Genomic DNA, 21579 nt, shown 5'->3' with positions numbered 1-21579 from the left:
CAGCCACCCTGACTTCCTCAACCATTTACTCCCTGTTGGTAAGAATTAGGTCCAAGATAGCAGATCCCCTTGTTTTCTTTTCTACCTTCGGGAAGATAAAGTTGTCAGCAAGAGCGGATAAGAATTTGTTGGATCCATTACTTTTACCTGAGAGAGATTCTCAACAAATGTCTTGATAGGTAAGCCTTGTATCCAATCATGTGTATCATCCCACCAAGTTTCTATAATGCCGATGACATCATATTTCTCTTCCTGTTAGGAGCTTCAATTTCCCTTGTTAGTTTCCCATGCTCTTGGCATTTGTGTAGAAACGTGTTAGTTTGTGATCGGGGTCTCGTGTTCCTCTATTTTCCTTCTAAATGTTTTGTCTGTGTTCTTTCTTTCCACTTCTAATAGCGAGGTTCTCAATTGTAGTCATTCGCTGTATATTTTTGCATTTCACTTCCCTTCCCATATTGTTCTAGTGTAAAACTCTCCTGATGAGTGTAGCAAGGCACCTGCCAAATATAGGCTTACCTGTCTTTGTCATTGGTGCCAATGTGAACCTAACTGTGTCATGGTACATATTGGCACCAATTGCAAAGTTAGAGTTAGGTGGAAGGTCTTTAAAAATGATTTCAGGGAACTAGGATGTAAGCTCAGGGCAAGGTCCTCCGAGGTAGCATTTTGTGAAATGCTACCTGTGTCACACCAGAAATGCAGCGGGAGATTAGGGAGGTAAACAAGTGGCTCCAGATTTGCTGTATGAAGGAGAACTGGGCTGACTTTTTTGTTGGCTACCGTAGGGATGGACTGCATCTCAATGAGGAGGGGGCTGCAAATTAATCTAGATGAGTTGGGGGCAGAAAAATGGCAAATGAGGTGTAACACTGATAAATGTAAGGTTGTCCACATGAGCAGAGAAAATACATGTCAGCATTACACACTAAATGGGAAATGGCCATGGGATAATGCTGCAGCCGGAGATGCTGCGCTACTCGGGGTAATAGGTGAAGGTAATGTTTGTTTCTTAATCTACAATCAGTGCGGCTCCAGTGACTGTATCCAATGGAGTCGATGACTCTCCGCTCTACAGTAGACAGCAGTGCTCGCCGGGGATTCGGGGCACTAGGGTAGTAGCCCGGGGCATATGCCCTGGATCGCCAGTACTAGCGACGCCTCTGACTACACGTTCAAAATGAAGAAGGGTTTCTTTAGTTTCCATCCAGCTGTCCATTGAGCTCCTTCAGAATCTGAAGATGTTAAGCATGGAGTGCAGCGGTACCCAACTACATAGTATAATGGAGGCACAATGGGAGAGTCATTCCGCCGGCGCAGACCCGTACACAGGTGTAAACAATAAATGACGTATTATTGCCTATGGCTAAGCTTCAGTTTACGAGTCTTGTAACTGTTGAGTGGCAGCTGTAAAGGGCTTGTAATGGTGGCCATGATGGTTGCCACCAGGTCTTACATTTTCTATGTTGAATATGCAAGGCAATTGACCGTAACCCTTTGTCTTCTTTCAGCACCAAAAGGAATAAAGCCGCCACTAGTAGAGAGTATCAATAGCACTGCCATGAAGATCACGTGGGCTGCTCCTCTAAAACCTAATGGCCCTCCACCATTCTACCAGCTGGAGAGGATAGAGCCATCACTGACCATACAAGACAAGACCACCTTCATCAAAGGAGTTCGCTTTCCGGGCCATGGCTACTTTAGATTTTCACCATCCTCTTTGCCGGTGAACACATATTTCACAGGTAATCCTTCTTATACTTTTGCAATGAAGCTGATGGTTGACATGAAATAATTATCCCTGTTAGGGTGGACACCCACTTGCGTTTTTCTTCTTTTTTCAGGTGATTGTCAATGGGACTTTCTAATGTTAAAAACGCATCGCACAAAAATCGCAAATCACAAACTTGCAATGCGTTTTTAACATTAGAAAGTCCTATCAACAACAGTGTTAAAAAACATGCAGCGATATCGCGTGAAAAAAACGTACAAGAAAAATGCAAGTGGGTGTCCATCCTTAAGAAGTTTTTGGTGCTCAAGCTGTTTGTTGGACACCTCTGAAGCCACTTGTAGGCAAGAAACCCAACTCATTGAAATCAATGCCTGCAGTTACAAGCACTGGCCACTACATGGGAGGTCGGCGCAGAGGTTTCCGCTCCGACCTCTGTGTATTTGGAGCAGAAGTCTCCGTGACGACCTTTGACTCCTGGTACAGCGTTTAAGCAGCTAGTCCCTACAGTGCCCCATTGACCTCCCACCCCAAGCGTCAAGATCACACGGTGCTGGTGGGCTACAATGACAGCCCACATCCTAGTGAAGTCTCCCACGGCTACCATGCATGGACGTTGATGGGCATATTCATCATTGCATTCCAAGCATACGCGGAGCGTGGAAAACATAGAGATCAGGACTGGGGAGAGGCAAAATACAGCTATTTTCCTCATTTCCCCTCAGAGCCCAGGGGTTTGGAGTCATTCATGTTCTGCTGTGGGGTTGCTTACATGAAGTTCTGGGTGGGATTCCCTATTTGTGGATGTGAACAGCGACGTGTTCAGTGTCTGTAGGTGACCAGACATGAGGTGTGAGCAGTTACTTGTTCAGGGTGGATGCCCCTTGTCTGTGTGCTGTTTAGCGTGTATATTGTATATCATCTAGGGTGAGCCGGGCCCCTAGGTTCCAGCATGGGGCCCATTGGGACAATCGCCCTGCTTGCAGGCAGGACTCCTGGGGTTTGAGTTGTCTTGTTAGAGCAAGGACTCATAAGACACGAGGGCCCTTGTCATGGGCTCGTGAGCTTAAGTATTCTTGCCAAAACATGACCCAATACCTCGTATTTATTAGCTATTCCATCTGCTGATGCGTGTTGGTATTCTAGGTAAGTGTTTTGGTGTTTGTCAGTCATTGATGGATGTCGGCTCGCCCATTTGCAGTTCACTGTACTGTGGTGCTCAGCGTGTATTCATGTTCGCTTCTTCCAATCCTTTCCCTCCAGTCCTTGTTTGGGTTGCATCCATGTAGGTTTGTTGTTTCTACGGCCTCCATGGACTGAACATAATTACCAGCCTTCTATTTGTGTTCATCCTGGGCATGGTGCGTCACAGCCCGACCCTTTATGAGAGCCCGCGGCTCTTTATTAAACTCCCCCAATCCATTAATAAGGTCCATAGCCCTTTACTAGAGCCCACAGAAATTATCCCCATGACCCCGGAGTGCCGCATAAAATCAACTTTTCCGTGGATCAGTTTCAGTGTGAATCCACATTAGATGGGAAAATCTATCGATTGGAGCGACTTCCAACGAGGCCGGTCATCGGTGCTAGACTAGCCGGGGTCTCACCGTCAACTGCAGCATGGAGACTATACAGAGAATGGTGTCATCGAAGAAAAACCTTCAGCCAAAGGAAATCCTGTGGACAAAAACAACTCATCACTGAAAGGGGTCGGAGGAGGATGTGAGGAATCGTTCTGACCAACAGGCTGCACAGTCAGCTGAATACAACGCTGGAGCTCCAACTAACATGTCCGAACGCACAACTCGCCGTTCCTCCGCACGGATGGTATAACAGCAGACGACCAGTTCCAGCGCCATTGTGTCTAAGAGAAACAGAAAGACTCCAGCGGGCAAAAGAGCGCAAAACTTGTATCACTGAGCAGCGGAGAAACATCTCCCAGTTAGATGGATCCAGATTTCTGTTGCTGATGGGGGGGGGGGGTCAGAATTTGGTACAAGCAGCATGAATCGCTGACCCCTTCCTGTCAGCCGGTCAGAACATGTCAGCACCGCCATCTAATCTGTGGCAACTACAAGAAGCTTCCTGTCCGATATTCCGGCAGAACCATTTTATCACCAAGTGGAATCTACACCACGATGGATGGCTGCGGGTGTGAAGACCAAAGGAGTCCAACGCTGCTAGGTGGGGGGTAATAAAGGAGTCTAACGCTAGTAGATGGGGGTAATAATGGGGCGGCCGGTGTAGTGTATGATAATCGCAGATAACTTTGAAAGAAGACGACGTCCTTTACTTTTAAACATCGTTCCATTTTTTTGACCTGAAGCTTCTGTAATCGGGTCGGCAGGATCGGCGTCCAGGTAATCTGATGAAATATGGGGCTCAGGCTCTTGTCATGCTCGCCTATGAATGATGCACGTAATCAAGATTTATAGTGTCTTTGAATTCTAATTGCCTGTTATGAATCACAGTTAATCACAATCAATGCGCAGTTAATGCAAAGTTCATTTAAACATATGTATTTCCTGCACATTTCCACTTCTGGCTTCTCAGAGACGGTCGGCTTCATATCACGCAGCTTGATATTTTTCAGTATTTCTAGTGTGAGGCACATAGAAGGCTGCAGGGTTTAAACTAATTCCAAATACCCTATTAGGACATTTAGAGTATTTATGGGGGTCCCTCATTCCAGACCCTAAACATGCAGCTTATTCCAAATGATCCCCCGAATGTGAAGCCCTCATATATTGGTCAATGTCTGATTGTTGGAGCATCACGCCCAATCTGTACGGCCGGCTGACTGGACATTGTGCACACAGTATAATCTCCACCCGGTAAAGGGTATAGGCTAAAAAATAATCAGAAGTTGTGTTGTCTTGGCACCTTATTTGCATATTTTTGCCTTTGCTTGAATTGTTAAGCAGCAACCCCCAAATTAGCTTCCACCAATGGATTCTACGCACTCCATTCAGTATTCCTGGTTATTTCCAACAAGTAATTCCCACTAGAAGAGTCAGACTGAGCGCTGAAAATGTGTTTCAGGGCGGCTTTCTAGCCCCCCTCTGACTCTGGTGGAGCCGCCAATCATTGGCCCATCTTGTCCTTCCTTATTCCACCTTGGATGTCCGTGGGGATAATGATCTGTCCGCAGACAGGAAGACATGGAGCAAATGTATGAACACCGACCCTCATGTTTCACCACTGTGTACCGGGAAATCAACAAACAGTGAAAAACAGGTTTGGGGGCCCAAAGCAACCAATCACAGCGCAGCTTTCATGTTACCTCAGCAGAATAAGAAATGAAAGCAGAGCTACGATTGGTTGCTATTGGCAAAAAAAAAGCCAAATTTTACTGAAATTAGACCAGAATTGGGGATTTGTATAGGACACAAACAAACAGATTTTGTGTTTTAGATATAAGATGCCGAGCTGCGAAGGACAACAACCGCACTTAAAGTAGCCGCCGCTCGAATAGCTGCAGCGCCGGAGCAAACTAACGGCCAACTCCAGAATCAACCCAAGCGACAGCTTGGAAATTTTTGGAGAAAGTAAACAATAACTCTGAGTGTCATCCCCAGCTTTCTATTGGCCAAATGAACACACCATGTTCATATAAAGTGGCCCCAGGAGACCCCTGGACTATAAAGTGGCTCCAGGAGACCCCCGGACTATAAAGTGGCCTCAGGAGCCCCCCGGACTGTAGAGTGACTTTAGGAGACCCCTGGACTATAAAGTGGCCCCTGGAGACCCCTGGACTATAAAATGGCCCCAGGAGACCCCCAGACTATAAAGTGGCCCCAGGAGACCCCGGACTGTAGAGTCGCTTCAGGAGATCCCTGGACTATGTTGCTGTGGCGGGAAGGTTTTACTATCAATGCTTAGAACTCCTGAACCACTAGAGACTCTTATGTCAGGACCATCTTCCGGATCTAAACATTTCTTGGAAAATAGAAAAAAGTATCATGTTTTTAAATGCCATTATTTGGTGTGACAAAGGAATCGAGCGCCGGTGGATATCATCTTTTTTTATTAAATGTCACGTTTTGTATCGCACGCGTTCTGCATCGGGCTAATAACTTTATACAGGAATTTGATATCAATGGAGACAGAAACTGAAAAAGTTTTGTTGCATAACATCAAAAATGTTTTCCCCTCAGAGGGGTCAGTGTGATCCCTTTGTTACTGGACACATGGAGCCTGTAGTCACGTTCCTGCCACACATATTGCAGTGGATCACGAAGAACTGATGCAGTGACTTCTGGGATGCCGCAGATCATGGCGGGTGGTACAAGGGGGCATGTAGACTCTAATCACAAGGCGTAAGGATCGGGAACGTGGAGGCCAAGGAAGAAGTTCACTATTGTCACCACGGGCATGGCCAATCCATCTGTTTCATTGTCACTTCTGACATCATTGTCATAATGGGGTGGGGGGCGTCCTGTTGGAATTTCCTGTTCCGGCTGTGACATACGCTCCACTTAGACAGGTGGTTTCCCCCCCTCTCGCACATTCTGACATTGTTTGTTGCCTGAAAGGTGGAAGGCGGCTTCATCACTAAACACTGAAGACTCCATGAAGCCATTGCCTTACATTAGTCTGCATCCTCTTCATGTCTGTAAATTCTGATTTTCAGGTGTTCTTCCCCTTTTTTTTGCTGTTGTGCAGTTTGCAATCCACTAGAGGGCATTTAGAAAGCCTAACATTCTGCCAGCAGTTCCCTGTTCTGACTTCCTTGTCCTTTCTTCTCATGCTGAATTGCACTGTCTCTGGGCCAATCAGCAGGATGACCACGCCCCTGTTGCTATGAAACATCCCTGTGCCCTTGTTACTACAGATGCTCTGTACCTAAGAACACAGAGTGGATTGCAGAGAAGCTGTAAGGGAGACCCCTATTGGCCGCCACTTTAAACATGATTTATATGAATAAAACAACACAAATTTTTAATGCAAGTATATTACAGGAATGATGAGACCAACACAAGCCAGTAGATGAGCAGAAGTTAGCTGAAAAATTAGTGCCCCTTTTAAATATCCAGAAAAAAAAGTAATCCTTAGGAAGTTGACACTGGGGATGTACAGACTAGTTCAAAAAGAGGTATACCTTGAGCCTTCCGGGCCCCAATGCAAAATGTGTGACAGGGCCCCACCTGTTATGTGACATTTATAATACTGGCAGCTGCTTATATAACAGAGACATTTTGGGCCCCGTCATGCTCCACGGTACATCCACCACCCCTGCTCCCCCTATAGCTAAGCCTCTGGGACAAAAAATGCCAAAAGGTTAATTGTATTTTTTGTGAAACGACCATTGCAACATCCGAGGAGCAGGCCCACAGCCGAGGAGATAGCAAGGTAGATAAGTCCTTGTCACAGGGCTCTACCATCTCCTCCCCTGGGGGTAGCATGGGACCTGACCAAGTTACTGCTGGGGGACTTTCACAGGGAAAGTCCCCCAGCAGTGTTTTACCTTAAAGTCCTTCTCACTCGTGACGCCACCATTCCATCCTTTGTGGTGAATCTAGAAGTTGGAATAAATAGTCCACACACACAGGGATAACTTTCTGAGCAAAAATAGGAACGGTCGGTAGAGCTTGTTTACTTGAATACAGTCCAAACTTTACATCAGGCTGACACAGGTGCAACAAGAGATAACGGTGTAACAGGGATGATACTCAGGGTGTCAGAAGAGGCCACAGTCCCAGTTATCTGTAGGGTTCTGTTACCGGCGACTCAATTCTCTTTCTCTCCATCGGTCCACACTCAGGATTAGCGTTGCACTCTGCATTGCCCGGTGGTTCCTCTCCCTCTCTCTCTTAGTACTCCATACTAGCACCAAAGGGGCCTGGGTGAATTGAGCCCAGGGCAGACATCAGGCAATCGCTCAGCCTCTTCCAGCTTGGGGATCTTCGTAGGACGAGGCACACTTTCTCCTACTCAATAAAAGTTCTTCTCCTCCAAAGACTCCTCTCAGACTACCTTGTAGACTGACTCCAAACTAAATGACTTAAAAGGACTTGACTCACTTTCACAGCGTCCTTGCAAACACATATACATAGCATGATCACATGACATACAACAAACAACCCATACGTTAACCCATTCAGTGCAATACACATCAAATGCATACAACATAAAAAGACTGGCAATACAATTACACAAAGACAAACACATTCACACTTACGGAGGGGCCCCTCTAACTCTGGGCCACTACACCATCTTACATGTATTCCTGTCTTTATCCATTGTTAGACCATAATGTTTTTTAATTGTTTAACCCCTTTCTGCTCCAGGATGTACATTTACGTCCTGGAGCGTTGGAGTATGTATGCAGAGAGGTCACGGGTCACTTTTCAGTCACCCTGTCTTCCAGAAAAAAACTATCAAAAAGTCGTATGTATTCTGAATTAGTACTAACGGAAACAACAGGACATCCTGCAAAAAATGAGCCCTTTCTCAAGTACGTCGATGGAAACATAAATAAGTTATTGACCGCAGAAAATAATTGAAAAAAATTAAATGTCTTTGAAAAAAAAAAAATAGTATAGTAAAAAAAAACCTGTACAAGTTTGGTATCGTAGTAATCGTACCGACTCATAGAATAACGTTATCATGTCGGTTTTGTTGCAGTTTTGGGCGTCGTGGAAACAAGACGCACCGAAAATGGCAGAATGTCATATTTTTTTCATTTTACTCCACTTATAATTTTTTAAAGTTTTTCAGTACATTGCATGGCACTACTGACAAATACAACTCGTTCGGCAAAAAACAAGCCCTCATACAGCGACATTGATGGATAAATAAAGGAGTTATGATTTTTATTAAGGGGGGGAGGAAAAAATGAAAATGGAAAAAAAAAGGGGGGGGGGCTGCTTCATGAAGGGGTTAAACACTGAATGGCTCCTTCATTAGATCCCCCCACCCCCTCTCACGATTGTCATTTTCCTGTATGGTAATTCCCCCCGTGATCCCGGAGCATAAAGTCACGTGACAAGTTTTCCGCAGATCAGTTTCAGTGTGAATCCACATTAGATGGAAGATCCAGCGATCGCAGCGACTTCCAACGAGGCCGGTTATCTAGACTAGCTGGGGTCTTACTGCCAACCCCGGGGGGATTTATCATGTAACGGTGTGGAGTGTACACAGAGTGAGGTAGCATCACTCCTTAAGGTGCTCTCCTTAGTGATGACCCCCCTCCCAACTTATGTCAACTGCACACTGATGAAGGGGAAACACCCCGAAACAGCTGTCTGTGGATGGATTCTACTTTGGTTTTCAATTCCCAATCATTGTTTCATAAGACCTCTATAAAGGGTCTGACATCGATTTGCAGGAATGCTACCATCCAAAAGGTGGCGCTACAGAGGCATTGTTCCATCTTGCTTATTTGAGAGTATACAGAGAATGGTGCGAATCAACAAAACATTCAGCGAAAGGGGATCCTGCAGACGGAAACAACTCATCCCTGAAAGGGGTCGGAGGAGGATGTCAGGAATCGTTCTGACCAACAGGCTGCACAGTCAGCTGAATACAACGTTGGAGCTCCAACTAACATGTCCGAACGCACAACTCGCTGTTCCTCCGCACGGATGGTATAACAGCGGGCGACCAGTTCCAGCGCCATTGTGTCTAAGAGAAACAGAAAGACTCCAGCGGGCAAAAGAGCGCAAAACTTGTATCACTGAGCAGCGGAGAAACATCTCCTGGTCAGATGGGTCCAGATTTATGTTGCTGATGGGAGGTCAGAATTTGGCGCAAGCAGCATGAATCGCTGACCCCTTCCTGTCAGCTGATCAGAACATGTCAGGACCGCCATATAATCTGCAGCGACTATAAGAAGCTTCCTGTCTGCAGAGGTCGATATTCCTGCAGGACGGTTTCATCACCGAGTGGAATCTACACCACGGGGAATCACTGCAGTTCTGAAAGGCAAAGGAAGGAGTCCAACGCTACTAGATGGGGGGCTCTTATAAAGTGGCCGCTTAGTGTATGGGCAATATGCCTGGCGTGTTCCTCTCTGCCCCGCCTACCATGAGAAATAATAGGAAAAGGGTTTTCTGTAACTTTTCCTCTCCTAGAATCTGTGCCACTTGTGTCTCGTCTGCAGCCTTTGTCTGGAGTTGAAGCTTATCCGACTCACTTGGTACTAAATTGCAATACCCAACAAAACCCATGCCCAGGACTGGCGCTGTTTCTAAAAGAAAGTAGTAGCTGCCTTTCTTCTCAGACAGCCCCTGTTGTGGCCGCAGTGGAGAGCGCCTGGCTGACGGCTGACAGGTCTCTGCTGATAGAGCCGGCGTGAACCTGGTATCGATTCATCTGGAATATAAATGGTAATGCCGACAACCTGAAGACTAGACTTCTCCAAATTGCTGACCCAGTTACTATTAAACCGGGTGATTACACATTAATATGTCCATTTGGACTGGTAAAATACAACCCTTTAGGAGGGCGGTGGACGGTGCGGGTTGGAGGAGTGGAGACACGGGTTTATTTAAAATAATTATTGACCCGTCTCGACCCCTTCATCTCATCACCGCTGATCATCCCCGAGGTAAGTAATTAGATTTTTATAGCTGGAGATTATAATCAGTGCCATACAGCCATCTCCATTGATTAAGCTCAGGCCTTTGCTCTGCTGCTCACTAACTATTTCAACCAAACTTGTAATTCTTCAATTACAAACACAATCAGGCAGACGGATACTTGTAAGAGGGTCAGAAGCGAAGAATGGGCGCTGCCTGGAAGCTCAGTAATGTTGGGACACGTTAGTTGGAGCTCCAGCGTTGGATTCAGCTGACTGTGCAGCCTGTTGGTCAGAACGATTCCTGACATCCTCAGTATACTCTCCACTCCGTTATACGAGAAAACCCCCGCGGTTGGCGGTGAGACCCCGGCTAGTCTAGCACCGATGACCGGCCTCGTTGGAAGTCGCTCCGATCGCTGGATCTACCATCTAATGTGGATTCACACTGAAACTGATCCACGGAAAACTTGTCACGTGATATTATGCCGCACTCCGGGGTCACTCGGGTTCAGACCAACTACTAACTGCAAGAAGAAGGAATCCACTATGGGATCTGCTGTAGAGCCACCCTACACAGACACGGATCACTTCAGTGGAATTGGTTGACCCTCCATTGACAGCGGATGTTGCTGAAGTTGCAGCACAATACAAATAGAGTTCAGTGTCAGCTGACAGTTACTTAAAGGGCCATGCCAATGAAAATACATGTCCATGCCTGCCCCTCTCACCCGTTTGCCTGTCACGCTCTGGAAGTCTGCACTGTGCATTGCAGCACCTTCCATGCAGTGCAGCCCCCTGTCTGATACTTTGTGTGTTCTCAGAAATGGACTCTGAATTAGAAGTCTCTGAGCAGATGGTCGTTATTAGCTTGAAAAAGAACATACGAGTCCGAAACGTTACTATAAGGAAAAGTCCTCCTTGCTCATTAAAGGGGTTCCCCAAGATTGACTTTTCTCACCTATTCACAAGATAGGTGATAATTCTGATCGGTGGGATTCTCAGCATTGGGACCCCCATTGATCATGAGAACCAGGATCCTGTGTCCCCCTCTTCTTCCCGCTGTGGGCCTGCTGTGTCCACCTGCAGTGATGTCAGATTCAATGGAGTCGCAGTTGCACAGCGCCACACCATTTATTTCAGAGCTCGGCTACTTCTGCCATTAAAGACGAATGAAGTTGCATCGCGCATGTGCAACTCCAATCTGATGTCACTGTGGGTGGGTGCAGTGAGGACAAGGGGGGGGAAACACGGGACCCCCATTATCAGGATCGGTGGTGGTCTCAGCAGTGAGGCCCCAGTATTCAGACATTGATCACATATCCTATGGAGAATTGCGTTACAACCCCTTTATCTTCTACTGGCCTTAACCGTGTAGTGTAATAACTCCGTAAGCTTCGCCGCAGACGACGAATCACAAAATCACGATTTATTCCAAGCGAGGAGCTCAGCTCTGCTACATCAGGCAATCTCGCTACGTCCCCTTTCTCAGGTGTTTGCCTGCATCCCGTGATGACTAATTTCATTGTCTTCCGGCACGTGTTAAAGGGCTTTACTACAAAGCGTAAACATTAGTCAGGCAGTTCCACATAATGCTCCTACACGGCCGCCCGTTCTATGTCACTCGTTCCGCAATCGCCCATTCTTGCAGCTGTCTCGTCGCCGAGGGATAAAATAGAACGCCGTAAACTTGACTTTGTTTGGCAAACGCTGTGCTTAAATCCTGGGCGAGCGCGATCCGCGTGCCGTGCACGGCGTATTGATTATGTTATTTTCACTGTTGCGTTTTGTCGCAGCCCGGATAATCATTCGCCATTGTGCATATTTATTACAAATAAAAAGGGATAAATGAGCCTGACAGCGCGCAGATAAATAAGACGGAAGCGCGCCCATTGTCTGCGCCCCGCAACTGCAGAAAATCTTTAAGATGTAAAAATCTCGGACTCTTCAATTACTCTAATTGATTGTTCGGCGCGCTCAGTCAGCCAAAAGTAGAGAGAAACTTTGTCCAGAGATCATTAGTTTTTCTCCATTTAGAGATTAATCACGAGGCGCTCGGGCTCTTTAATTCCGTAATTTGTATATTTAATGGGCTGCTGCAGAATCTATGACAGTAATTAGCATTGCCTGAGAACTCATTAATACGCAACAACATGATTAATGCGGCATTAATACAAACATGACTGAACTTATTTGGGTTATGTGGTGAAGAGATTAAACTTAGAATATCCTGTTTGTTTTACTAGTGGTGGCTACAACGGCCCGGAGAGAAGCGGGCGGCTAAACAGTCGCTGCGCCGAAAGTTTACGGGGGTTTCCAGATATTTACGAATCATCATCCATAGGTGATTGCAGGGTGCACCGCTCTAGATCCCCACGATCATCTGATCCTCTGGGACAGACGTCAGCATTGCCGTCAGAGCCCTAAATGGAATAGGAGGCAGCGCTCCATTGATTTCACTTCCAGCTCCGACCCCAGTGCCAGAGTCTGGATTGGCTGCAAACAGTCTGGATTGGCTGCATTAACAGCGGATCGGGGATCAGCTGATCGGTGGGGATCTAGAGTAGCAGACCCCTGATGATCAACTATTGATGATTTACACTGAGGATGGTATTTATTATTGTTCACCTATCCTCAGTATAGGATCGTCAATAGTTGATCAGCGGCGGTCCACTGCTTGGGATCCCCAGCGACCAGCTGATCCTCCAACCCTCTGTCCCTGCAGAGGAGCCAGACATTCACATTGTGGTCAAAGCATTGAGTTTAAAGGGGTTGTCCAGTTGTAAACTATTGATGGCCTATCCTAAGTATAGGCCATCAATAGTAAATTGGCGGGGTTTTGTCACCAGGGACACCTGCCATTCAGGTTTTATCTGAGACAATGCTCTTGTGTACTGAGGTGATACCTGCAGGAAGCGGACAGCTCCATTCTCACTGCAGTGGCAAGGCTTAGTATTGTAATACCAAACCTGACAACTGCAAGAATGGAGTTGTCTGCTTCCTGCAGGAATCAGCTCAGTACACAAGAGCATAGGCCCAGAGAACACCTGATCAGTGGAGTATCCTGGGAAGGAACTTTACCAGTCACCGGCTGAGTCCCCATTGTATTTTTTCCTTCAGCCTGATGATTATAAGGATAAGTTGAACGCTGTCCTAAGTTTATGGTATATAACCCCCTTAATAGGAGGCAGTACTCCCATTAATTTCAATTTGAACCATCTATTAGACTTCTAGCCTTGACCACCATGGATAACACCATCCGGTACCCCTGCATTGAGAGCAGGCCAGAGGATCAGCTGATCGGCAGGGTCCCCAAGTGGCGGACCCCAATCAGCTATTGATGACTTATAATGAAGGTCGGCCATCAATAGGAAATACCATCCTCAGAATAGGTCATCAATAGTTGATCAGCGGGGGTCCACAGCTTGGGATCCCCAGTGATCAGCTGATCCTGTGGCTCACTCTTAGTGCAGCTGAGCCAGATTTTAGAGCCTTAAGTGTAATAGGAGGTAGCGTTCCTATTGATTTCAATGGGAATAAAGCCTCTATCTATCTCTGACCTCAAGGCAGACATCTGGCTCGACTACTGATGATCTACTCTGAGGATGGGATTTAGTATTGATCATCTATCCTCATTAAAATCAGTGGGAGTGCCGCCTCCTACTGAACTTCCGTCTCTGACTGCATTGTGGATATCTCGCTGCGCTACGCTGACAGCTGGGTGGTGGATCAGCTGATCGGTGGAGATCATGAGTGTCAGATCCCTGATGATCAACTGTTGATGATCTACACTGAGGATGATATTTACTATTGATGACCCATCTTCAGCATAGGTCATTATTAGTTGCTCAGTGAAGCTCCGTCACTTGGGATCCTCGCTCACCAGATGATCATCCGGCCCGCTGTCAGCGCAGCTGAGTCAGATGTCCACATGGCAGTAGGAGTCAAGCGTTTGATAGGAGGCAGTACCAGTTGATTTCAATGGGAGTGAACCCATCTATTACACTTTGAGCCCTGACCATGAATAGCAGCGTCGGGCCCCGCTGCACTGCCAGGATCAGCTGATTGGTGGTGATCCTGAGTGGTGGACCACCGCTTATCAACTATAGATCCCCTATACTGAGTATAGGTCATGAATAGTAAACACCATCCTCTAGTATAGGGCAGGTAATATGGACATGGGCTGCCTTTCATGGCGGTAGGATGGTGGCATCAGTGGCGGTGACCGGGTATGGACTACTGGTGCACGTGATCCACCAGTGTCTGCGGCTGTGGGGCCATGGCATCAACCCCACACCTTGAGGTTCGCTGCAACTACACAGAAGTAAGATGGGGATCAGTTGTAGGGCCAAGATGGGGCAAGCAGACTTATGTCTGGACCTAGAAGTTAATATTGAAGAGTGCCAGGCACAACCGCTGCAGCGTGGATACCAGGTAGAGTAGTGATCCGGCGCAGCATTATCCTCAATTAATTTTGACAGGCATCCAAAGTTCACTTGTTCCCCTTTCTGATGCTGAAATCATCTGCAGATCTGCAGCTTTTGAAATATTGTGGATCTTCCCACTGCGAAAAATCCATTGAGTTTCCGCTTTGTGTGAAGGTACCCTAATGCAAATTGATGAAAAGGTTAGTGCTGGAGCCGAGCTGCAATACCCGCTGCCGCCCATAGAGAAGAGTCGCACCGTTTCTGGAAAAAAAGTCGACTTTTTTTTTTCTAATCCGGAACAACGCTGACCCCAGAATGTCTAGTGGATGCAAACGCCCCACCTGCTATGGAGAGCGCAGTGTCACAACGTCCAAGTAAATGAATAGCGCTACAATACATTGTTCATCACATGATAACACCGCTAATGGCCCCAGAAAACAAATGTCTGCCTCTCAGTTTCCTATCGGCTGCGGCTCGGGTCCTCGCTCCTCCGCTCAGTCTTAGATTGTGGCTAGAAGTGACGGCGCGGAATCATTTGTCTGCTCTGGAAGTTAATTTGTTTCCATGTTAATATTTTTCATCCTGCCTCCATAGAATTCCCAGCCTTGTTCCTCTTGTGTTGCTGAGATAAGAAGTTGACATCTTATTGTCCATCTGCATGACAAAGTATACGCTGTTGTTGCAGCCTTGTAACAATACCGAGCGTCTAATGTGTAGGACTCGCACATTTATACACGTCTGCAGCTCCGGACTGCGGATATTTCCCAGACGATGTGCATTAGAGAGGAAACTACAAGAAGAGGTCAGGGACTGCACTGCTAGGAGAGGGAGCCGGCCGGGACACCGACAACTCAATCACGCTCATGTCTCAGGTTGGAGATGGGTGAAATGAGGGGAAAAAGGAGAGAGAAAGGGAAAAAAATATCTATTTTCCCCCTATTTTGCAGGTTACAAATGAGGCATCGGAGGTCACTGCTGTTTAGAATCATTATTGAAGCCTAAAGGTCCACGTAGGCACAGCACTGCTACATGCACAAATAATGCCGGCCTTGGGTTAGATGGCACCTTGTGTGCAATTTTTTTTTTGGTGCCCCCTTCATGCAAAAAAACTGTTTTATAGCAGCAAGATAGCAGCATTCCCACAGCAAAACGGCTCAGTGAATTAATACACCCCAGAACCAAGCTGATAACATAAATACAGCCCCAGAACTGAGCTTAGTACATAAATACAGCACCAGAACCAAGCTCATAACAGAAATACAGCCCCAGAACTGAGCTTAGTACATAAATACAGCACCAGAACCAAGCTCATAACAGAAATACAGCACTAGAACTGAGCTTAGTACATAAATACAGCCCCAGAGCTGAGCTTAGTACATAAATACAGCACTTGAACCAACAGCAATGTATAGATACAGCACTGGAACCAAGCTCATAACAGAAATACTTCACCAAAACAGTGCTCAGGACATGAATGATGCCCTAGAATAAAGCTAATAACATAAATGCAGACCCAGAACCAAGCTCATAACTTATATAGAGCCCTAGATCCAAGTTTAGTACATAGATACAGCCCCCAGAACAAAACTCATAACATAAATACAGTAAGGCCCCCTGTCCACAGGCATGATTTCGCGGCGGTAAATCGCCAGCGAATCATGCCGTCTGAAGCTCAGCCCCCCTCCCCACTAGTGGAGAATCATTGCAATTCTCCGCTCGTGGCAGGCAATTCGCAGCATGCTGCGAATTGCCACGATTCTCTGCAGTCAGCCTATCTGTCAGATAGGCTGACAGTGGAGATCCATCTGCCGACTCCTGCTCCCAGGACCAAAGTAGGAGCGATCGCCCCCCAGCCTACATCCACCGGCTCCCACCACCCACTAACACACAAGCTGGTGGCCAGGACCCTATATGACCAAACGGGTCACACATGGAGTAGCTCAAGTCTGTATGGTTGTTTCTGTTTGCATTTGTAACCAAGTTCAAAAAGTTTTCTGAGCCACTTGTAAGTTTGCTTGTGATGAGGCGACTGTTTTTGGAATCAACGCTGGAATTCCTGCTGCACTTGAACAATGGATTCACACTTAGCAAAGCCAAGCACACAAACGATTTCTCCGGCGCTGCCGCCATTTGCCAAGTGACAAGAAACAGCGCTGCGATGTGGCAGAGGATGGATCTTACTGGTACGTCATACAAAGCTGTGCACCTTCCTCTCTTCAGTGATGTGCGGATTGTGTCCCTCTCTTTTCTGGTTTGTTTGTAATTAAATCCCCGAATCTGCTCCTTCTTCTTGAATAGCCCCTTACATGGATGGGTCCGGTGGAGCTCTCCTCAGCTAGCACCTCCCTGACGCGGGGGCTTCCTGATCTGCGACAGACATATCCCCCCTTAGAGCCTATGGAGATTATTGGTATAAGAAAGCTCCTAGCATTGGAAAATAATGTACAGAAGTGTGTGAAATCTGTAAATCCGCACACACTCATCAGTCGCTCTCCAAGGTGCTGAACACAGACTGAAAGTACCAGCAAATGCCTGCTACTTCCTTCTTCCAGTTTTATTGTTGGCAAGTATGCCTTTATGTCAAACATATCCATAGGACTCCTTGAGCTGATGAGGCTATAAGTGGTCCTTTTGACCTCCGTTGGTCCAGTATACGTTACTATATAGCTGTACACGTCGGAGCCTTGATTGGGGGAGTACACTGGGCAAACTTTCCAACATATACCTGCAGTGGAAGGCTCAGACACAGTTCCCAGTGAGTTGTGAGTCACATGATGCCTCCTGATGGGATGTCACCTCCTCACAATAAAGTTGCCCTAACTATCAAGGGATCGTCTCTAATCACCAGGAGAAATTGCTTTGGAAATTAGTACGACCTGCCACCATGCGGCGCAGGGGTCCACAGGTAATACACATTCACATCAAGTCCACCAGAGCTGCGCATGTTGGTAAGCACCGGTTTAGTCCATCTCTTGGGATTGTGACTGGGGTGACATCACTATGTCAGCTCCACATGGCGTGATGCACCTCTCGGGACACACGCGTTTCAGTCAGTCAGGGGTTAAACATCTCCTTGCTCTGTTTAGCTGATGGAGTGGCTAGTAATTGACAACCCAGTCAGTTATATAACTATCTATATATGTTACTGCTCTGTTGTCAGCCTTGTACTTTGCTTTCTTGATGGTTTTGTACTCTCAGCATACCTATCAGTTGTCAGATTGTCTGTTGTCAGTGTCTAGCGCTCTACATCCACTCCTTTCATAGACCTCAGTCTGATTCTCTAATCTGGTTCCTCTCTGCTGTCGGACCTTGCCATATGCAAGCAGTGGGGTCGCTCTTCTTTGGGCGGGTGCTCTGATCATGGTAGGTCCAGACAGGGAGGTTTAGAAGGTTCCATCCTGTCCTGTACTTTGCTCTCTCATCACCTGTCTAGTCCTGCGTCTTGCAGCCCCTAGTCCACAACATACACGTCGTTCTGACTGTTCAGCCCTCCATAGTTATTTACTGTATTTGCTGGCAATCCTGGATAGACGAGACAAAATCTTTGATCAGTAAAGCTTCATTGATCAGTAGAATTGTCCATCTGTGTCCTGCATCTGGCAAACAAGAGAAGAAGGAAGAAGATGACCATAAGGGAAGATGTTGGTACGCTGCACACTCGTTATGGGAGGAGTCTAGTGTTTGCAGTAGTTGTCCTCGGATCTTGAATATGGTGGAGCACATTTACTGATACTATCTAAGAGTTAGACGGTGCAAAATAAGACCGACAGAAGCAGATTTGCTATTCAAAATATGAGTTTTCTAGTGCAAATGCTTTGCACCACATTTAGGCCTCATTCACACCAGCGTTTTAATGTAACTACTTTAGCTGCAATTAAAAAATCGTGACAATCATTGGATTCCCATGCATTCATTCACATCGCCAATTATTAGCCGCATAGAAATGCCTGTCGTGCGAAGATAGGATATCGGCGACCAAATACACCGGCTGATGTTTTGCCGTGCCTGGAAGAGATAGGTCTTCCTCTAGGTCAGTGGGCTCTATTGATCCAGCTGAAGGATCTATGGCAGCCGAAGGAATTCTGGGCTGCGGCGTATATACAGCCGCGAATGAGCCGCAAAAGGCAAGCTTTTCTCATTCATGCGATTTTTGGCCGCAATGCAGGTAACCGAAAAATCGCAATTCTCGTGTGAAAGATGTTTTTGTATGTATTTTTAGACACTTACCTGACTCATGTGAACAGGGCTTGTGGCCTAAATTGTGCCAATATTTCCCTGCAACTAAAAGGTGATCCAAGCTGAGGCTAGGAAGTCTTAAAGGGAAGTTGCCATCACCTTTCATCCTTAACCCCTTAAGGAGGTGGCCCTCTTTTTATTTATTTTGGTTTTTTCCTCCTCATTTTCAAAAAATCCTAAGCCTTTTATTTTTCTATTGACGTCGCTGTGTAAGGACTTGCTGGTTTTTGCGGAAGGAGTTGTATTTTTCAGTGATACTATGTAATGTACCATATAATGTACTGGTACAGATAAAGCTTACAGATCTTTTCCCTCAAGGCTTTCAGAGCACCAGTGGAGATGTGGAGTCTTACAGCCATAGTTCAGGACCAGAACAAACACCAGCCAATTCTTGGGGGCCAGGTTCCCCATCACGATGTTCCTCAGCTGGCTCATCTAAGATGGTGGAACAAAGACTTACTTCTGGAGAGATCACCAAAAGGGGTAACCCTGACTCTTTACAGGCAAACCCCAACTCCAAAGACCCTTCTTCCAAAAAAAATGGAACTCATTCAACCACTGTGGATGACCCAAACATGGAGAACCTCTTTTGTAATTTACAGTCTTACCCACAAACAGACAATCCTCTAACACATTGCAGGAGCTGCTTATGTCAATTCAATCCAATATTGACCATCTTGCTAGACGAACTTTCCACTGCTCACAATGGGTTGGTAGATGCTCATAACATCCTGCAAGAAGAGGTCTCCCTCCTACATGAAGAAATAGTAGACCTTGAAGATAGGTCATAAAGAAAGAACATAAAACTCTGTGCAATTCTGGAATCTGTGTCTCCCACTGACTTTCCTCAATACTCCAGCTTTCATAAACTTTACTTCCATTTCTATCTCCACTGGAATATAGCATTGATAAAGCACACAGGAACCCTAAGGCCACTCACACACGGGGTCGACAAAGCGCTGCGAGTGATCTTTAGTGGTGTTTTGGAACGCATGTCACAGTGCTTTTAAACACACACCATAGTTGTGATGGGGTGCCATTACATTCATCCTGGACTGCCAACAGGAACCTGGTACGGGGGGCAGCCAGAACGGATGCGAAAACTAGAAATACGGGTGGCTAGACACATGCAGAACAGAAGAGTGAAGCTATGGACAGAGCGGGCACTAAGAACCCCTCAGACTGAACCCACCCCGCAGCGGAGCACTCGTCTTGAAAAGGACGACCCCACTTTCTTCCATGAGGACGGGGGTCCAAGGGGAACCAGAGTACTGGCGACAAAAAACAAATAGAGACAGACGATAACAAAAAGGCAATAACAGTAGAAAACCAGACAAACAACAAATACAAGATAGGGAACAAACCCGAACCCAGGAGCCGTGCACACAGGAGCTCTGAGCAGGCTGACAGCTCAGGGAACACTGAAAATCATCGGCAACGCCCACCCAGGAAGAGCTGGATCTTATAGGGAAGAGGGAGAAGCTGATTGGCTGACAGAAATGTCAATCATCAGCCACACCTCGCTGACAGCTCCCACACTAATTAACCTGGACTAGTACACCCAAGAGCTGTTAACCCTAACTAGTCAGGATAAAGCCCACAGAACAAAGGTGTGCTGGCAAATTTCTTTGATTATTACTATTAATTTCCCTCCTGCCACCTTGGACAGAATATCTACAGTAGCTAAAAACTCCACATAATTTACAGACTTACATGTTTCCCCACTATTGGAGATGTGTGGCGTGTGCCGGGCCGAATGCCGTGGGAGAGAATATGGCGCATTATTTTATGCTGATCTGTTTTAACCCCTGTTTTTCCTTTTTCTTTCCATGATGCTCAGTGATGACACTTGACTCCCGTTCCTACTGGTATTATTGCTAACCTTTACTCGTTATCTTTTTGTGCCCCTATGTAATTATTATAATTGCGTAGATTCATTCTTCTTATATTGTGGTATGTGCGCCATGTCCTTGTTTAGATCCGAAAAGAGGAAAAAAGGGATGGAGCAATCCCAGTGAAGTCAAAGGCCTGAGGTCCAGAGAAATGTCCAGGGCTCAGAAACCTTAAAATGGGCTGAAGAAAAAATGTATATATGTGGACCAAAATATACTAAGGAGGCGCTGCCAGATGGATCCACCAATGGAGGGGCAAGAGGGATGTTAGAAGAAAAAAACTGGGATTTAGATACACATTTTGGGGTTAACCCCTTCTTCAGTCAAGCTGGGTAGAAAATCACTCTTGGGGCTGAGGAATATGACCCAAAATTGCTGGAGGTACCAAGAGCATGGGATGCAGGACTGGGATCACCAGCACTTTTGGGTCCACAGGAATGTTTTCTTAGCAATGGGGGAAGGGCAATATTTACAGATTGCTCCCCTGTACTCGGAGGTTGACAGATCTGCAGACACTGTGAAAAGGATCTCCACAATCTCTGCCTATCCTGGGAGTGCATGTGACTGTCTGTGCATTTGTGTGTGTGCACACATTATATAGAGTTTACTCACCATTTGACAGCATGCCTGAATCATCCTGGAAAAGCAGAGGGGAAGGCATTCAGATACAGCCTCCTGCTGATTGGACCACAGAATCTGTAGTGCAGTATGGGAAGTCAAGGCAAGGAAGTGCAGGATAGTGAACTACTGGCAGAATGCTAGACTTGCTTACACGCC

At 46.4% G+C, this 21579-nt stretch overlaps 1 protein-coding gene across 1 annotated transcript in view; it reads left to right on the top strand.

The window, feature by feature from the left end:
- The window catches only part of USH2A (usherin), a 903954-nt gene that overhangs the window by 302036 nt on the left and 580339 nt on the right, over positions 1 to 21579 (top strand). The window contains exon 21 of the mRNA XM_066594449.1: positions 1509 to 1742. Within this exon, the coding sequence (XP_066450546.1) occupies positions 1509 to 1742 (234 nt within the window). The remainder of the gene's footprint in view (positions 1 to 1508; positions 1743 to 21579) is intronic.

This window comes from Eleutherodactylus coqui, chromosome 3 (assembly GCF_035609145.1).
Source record: "Eleutherodactylus coqui strain aEleCoq1 chromosome 3, aEleCoq1.hap1, whole genome shotgun sequence".
Classification (NCBI taxonomy): Eukaryota; Metazoa; Chordata; class Amphibia; order Anura; family Eleutherodactylidae; genus Eleutherodactylus; species Eleutherodactylus coqui.
This window is presented reverse-complemented; position numbering and strand designations above follow the sequence as displayed.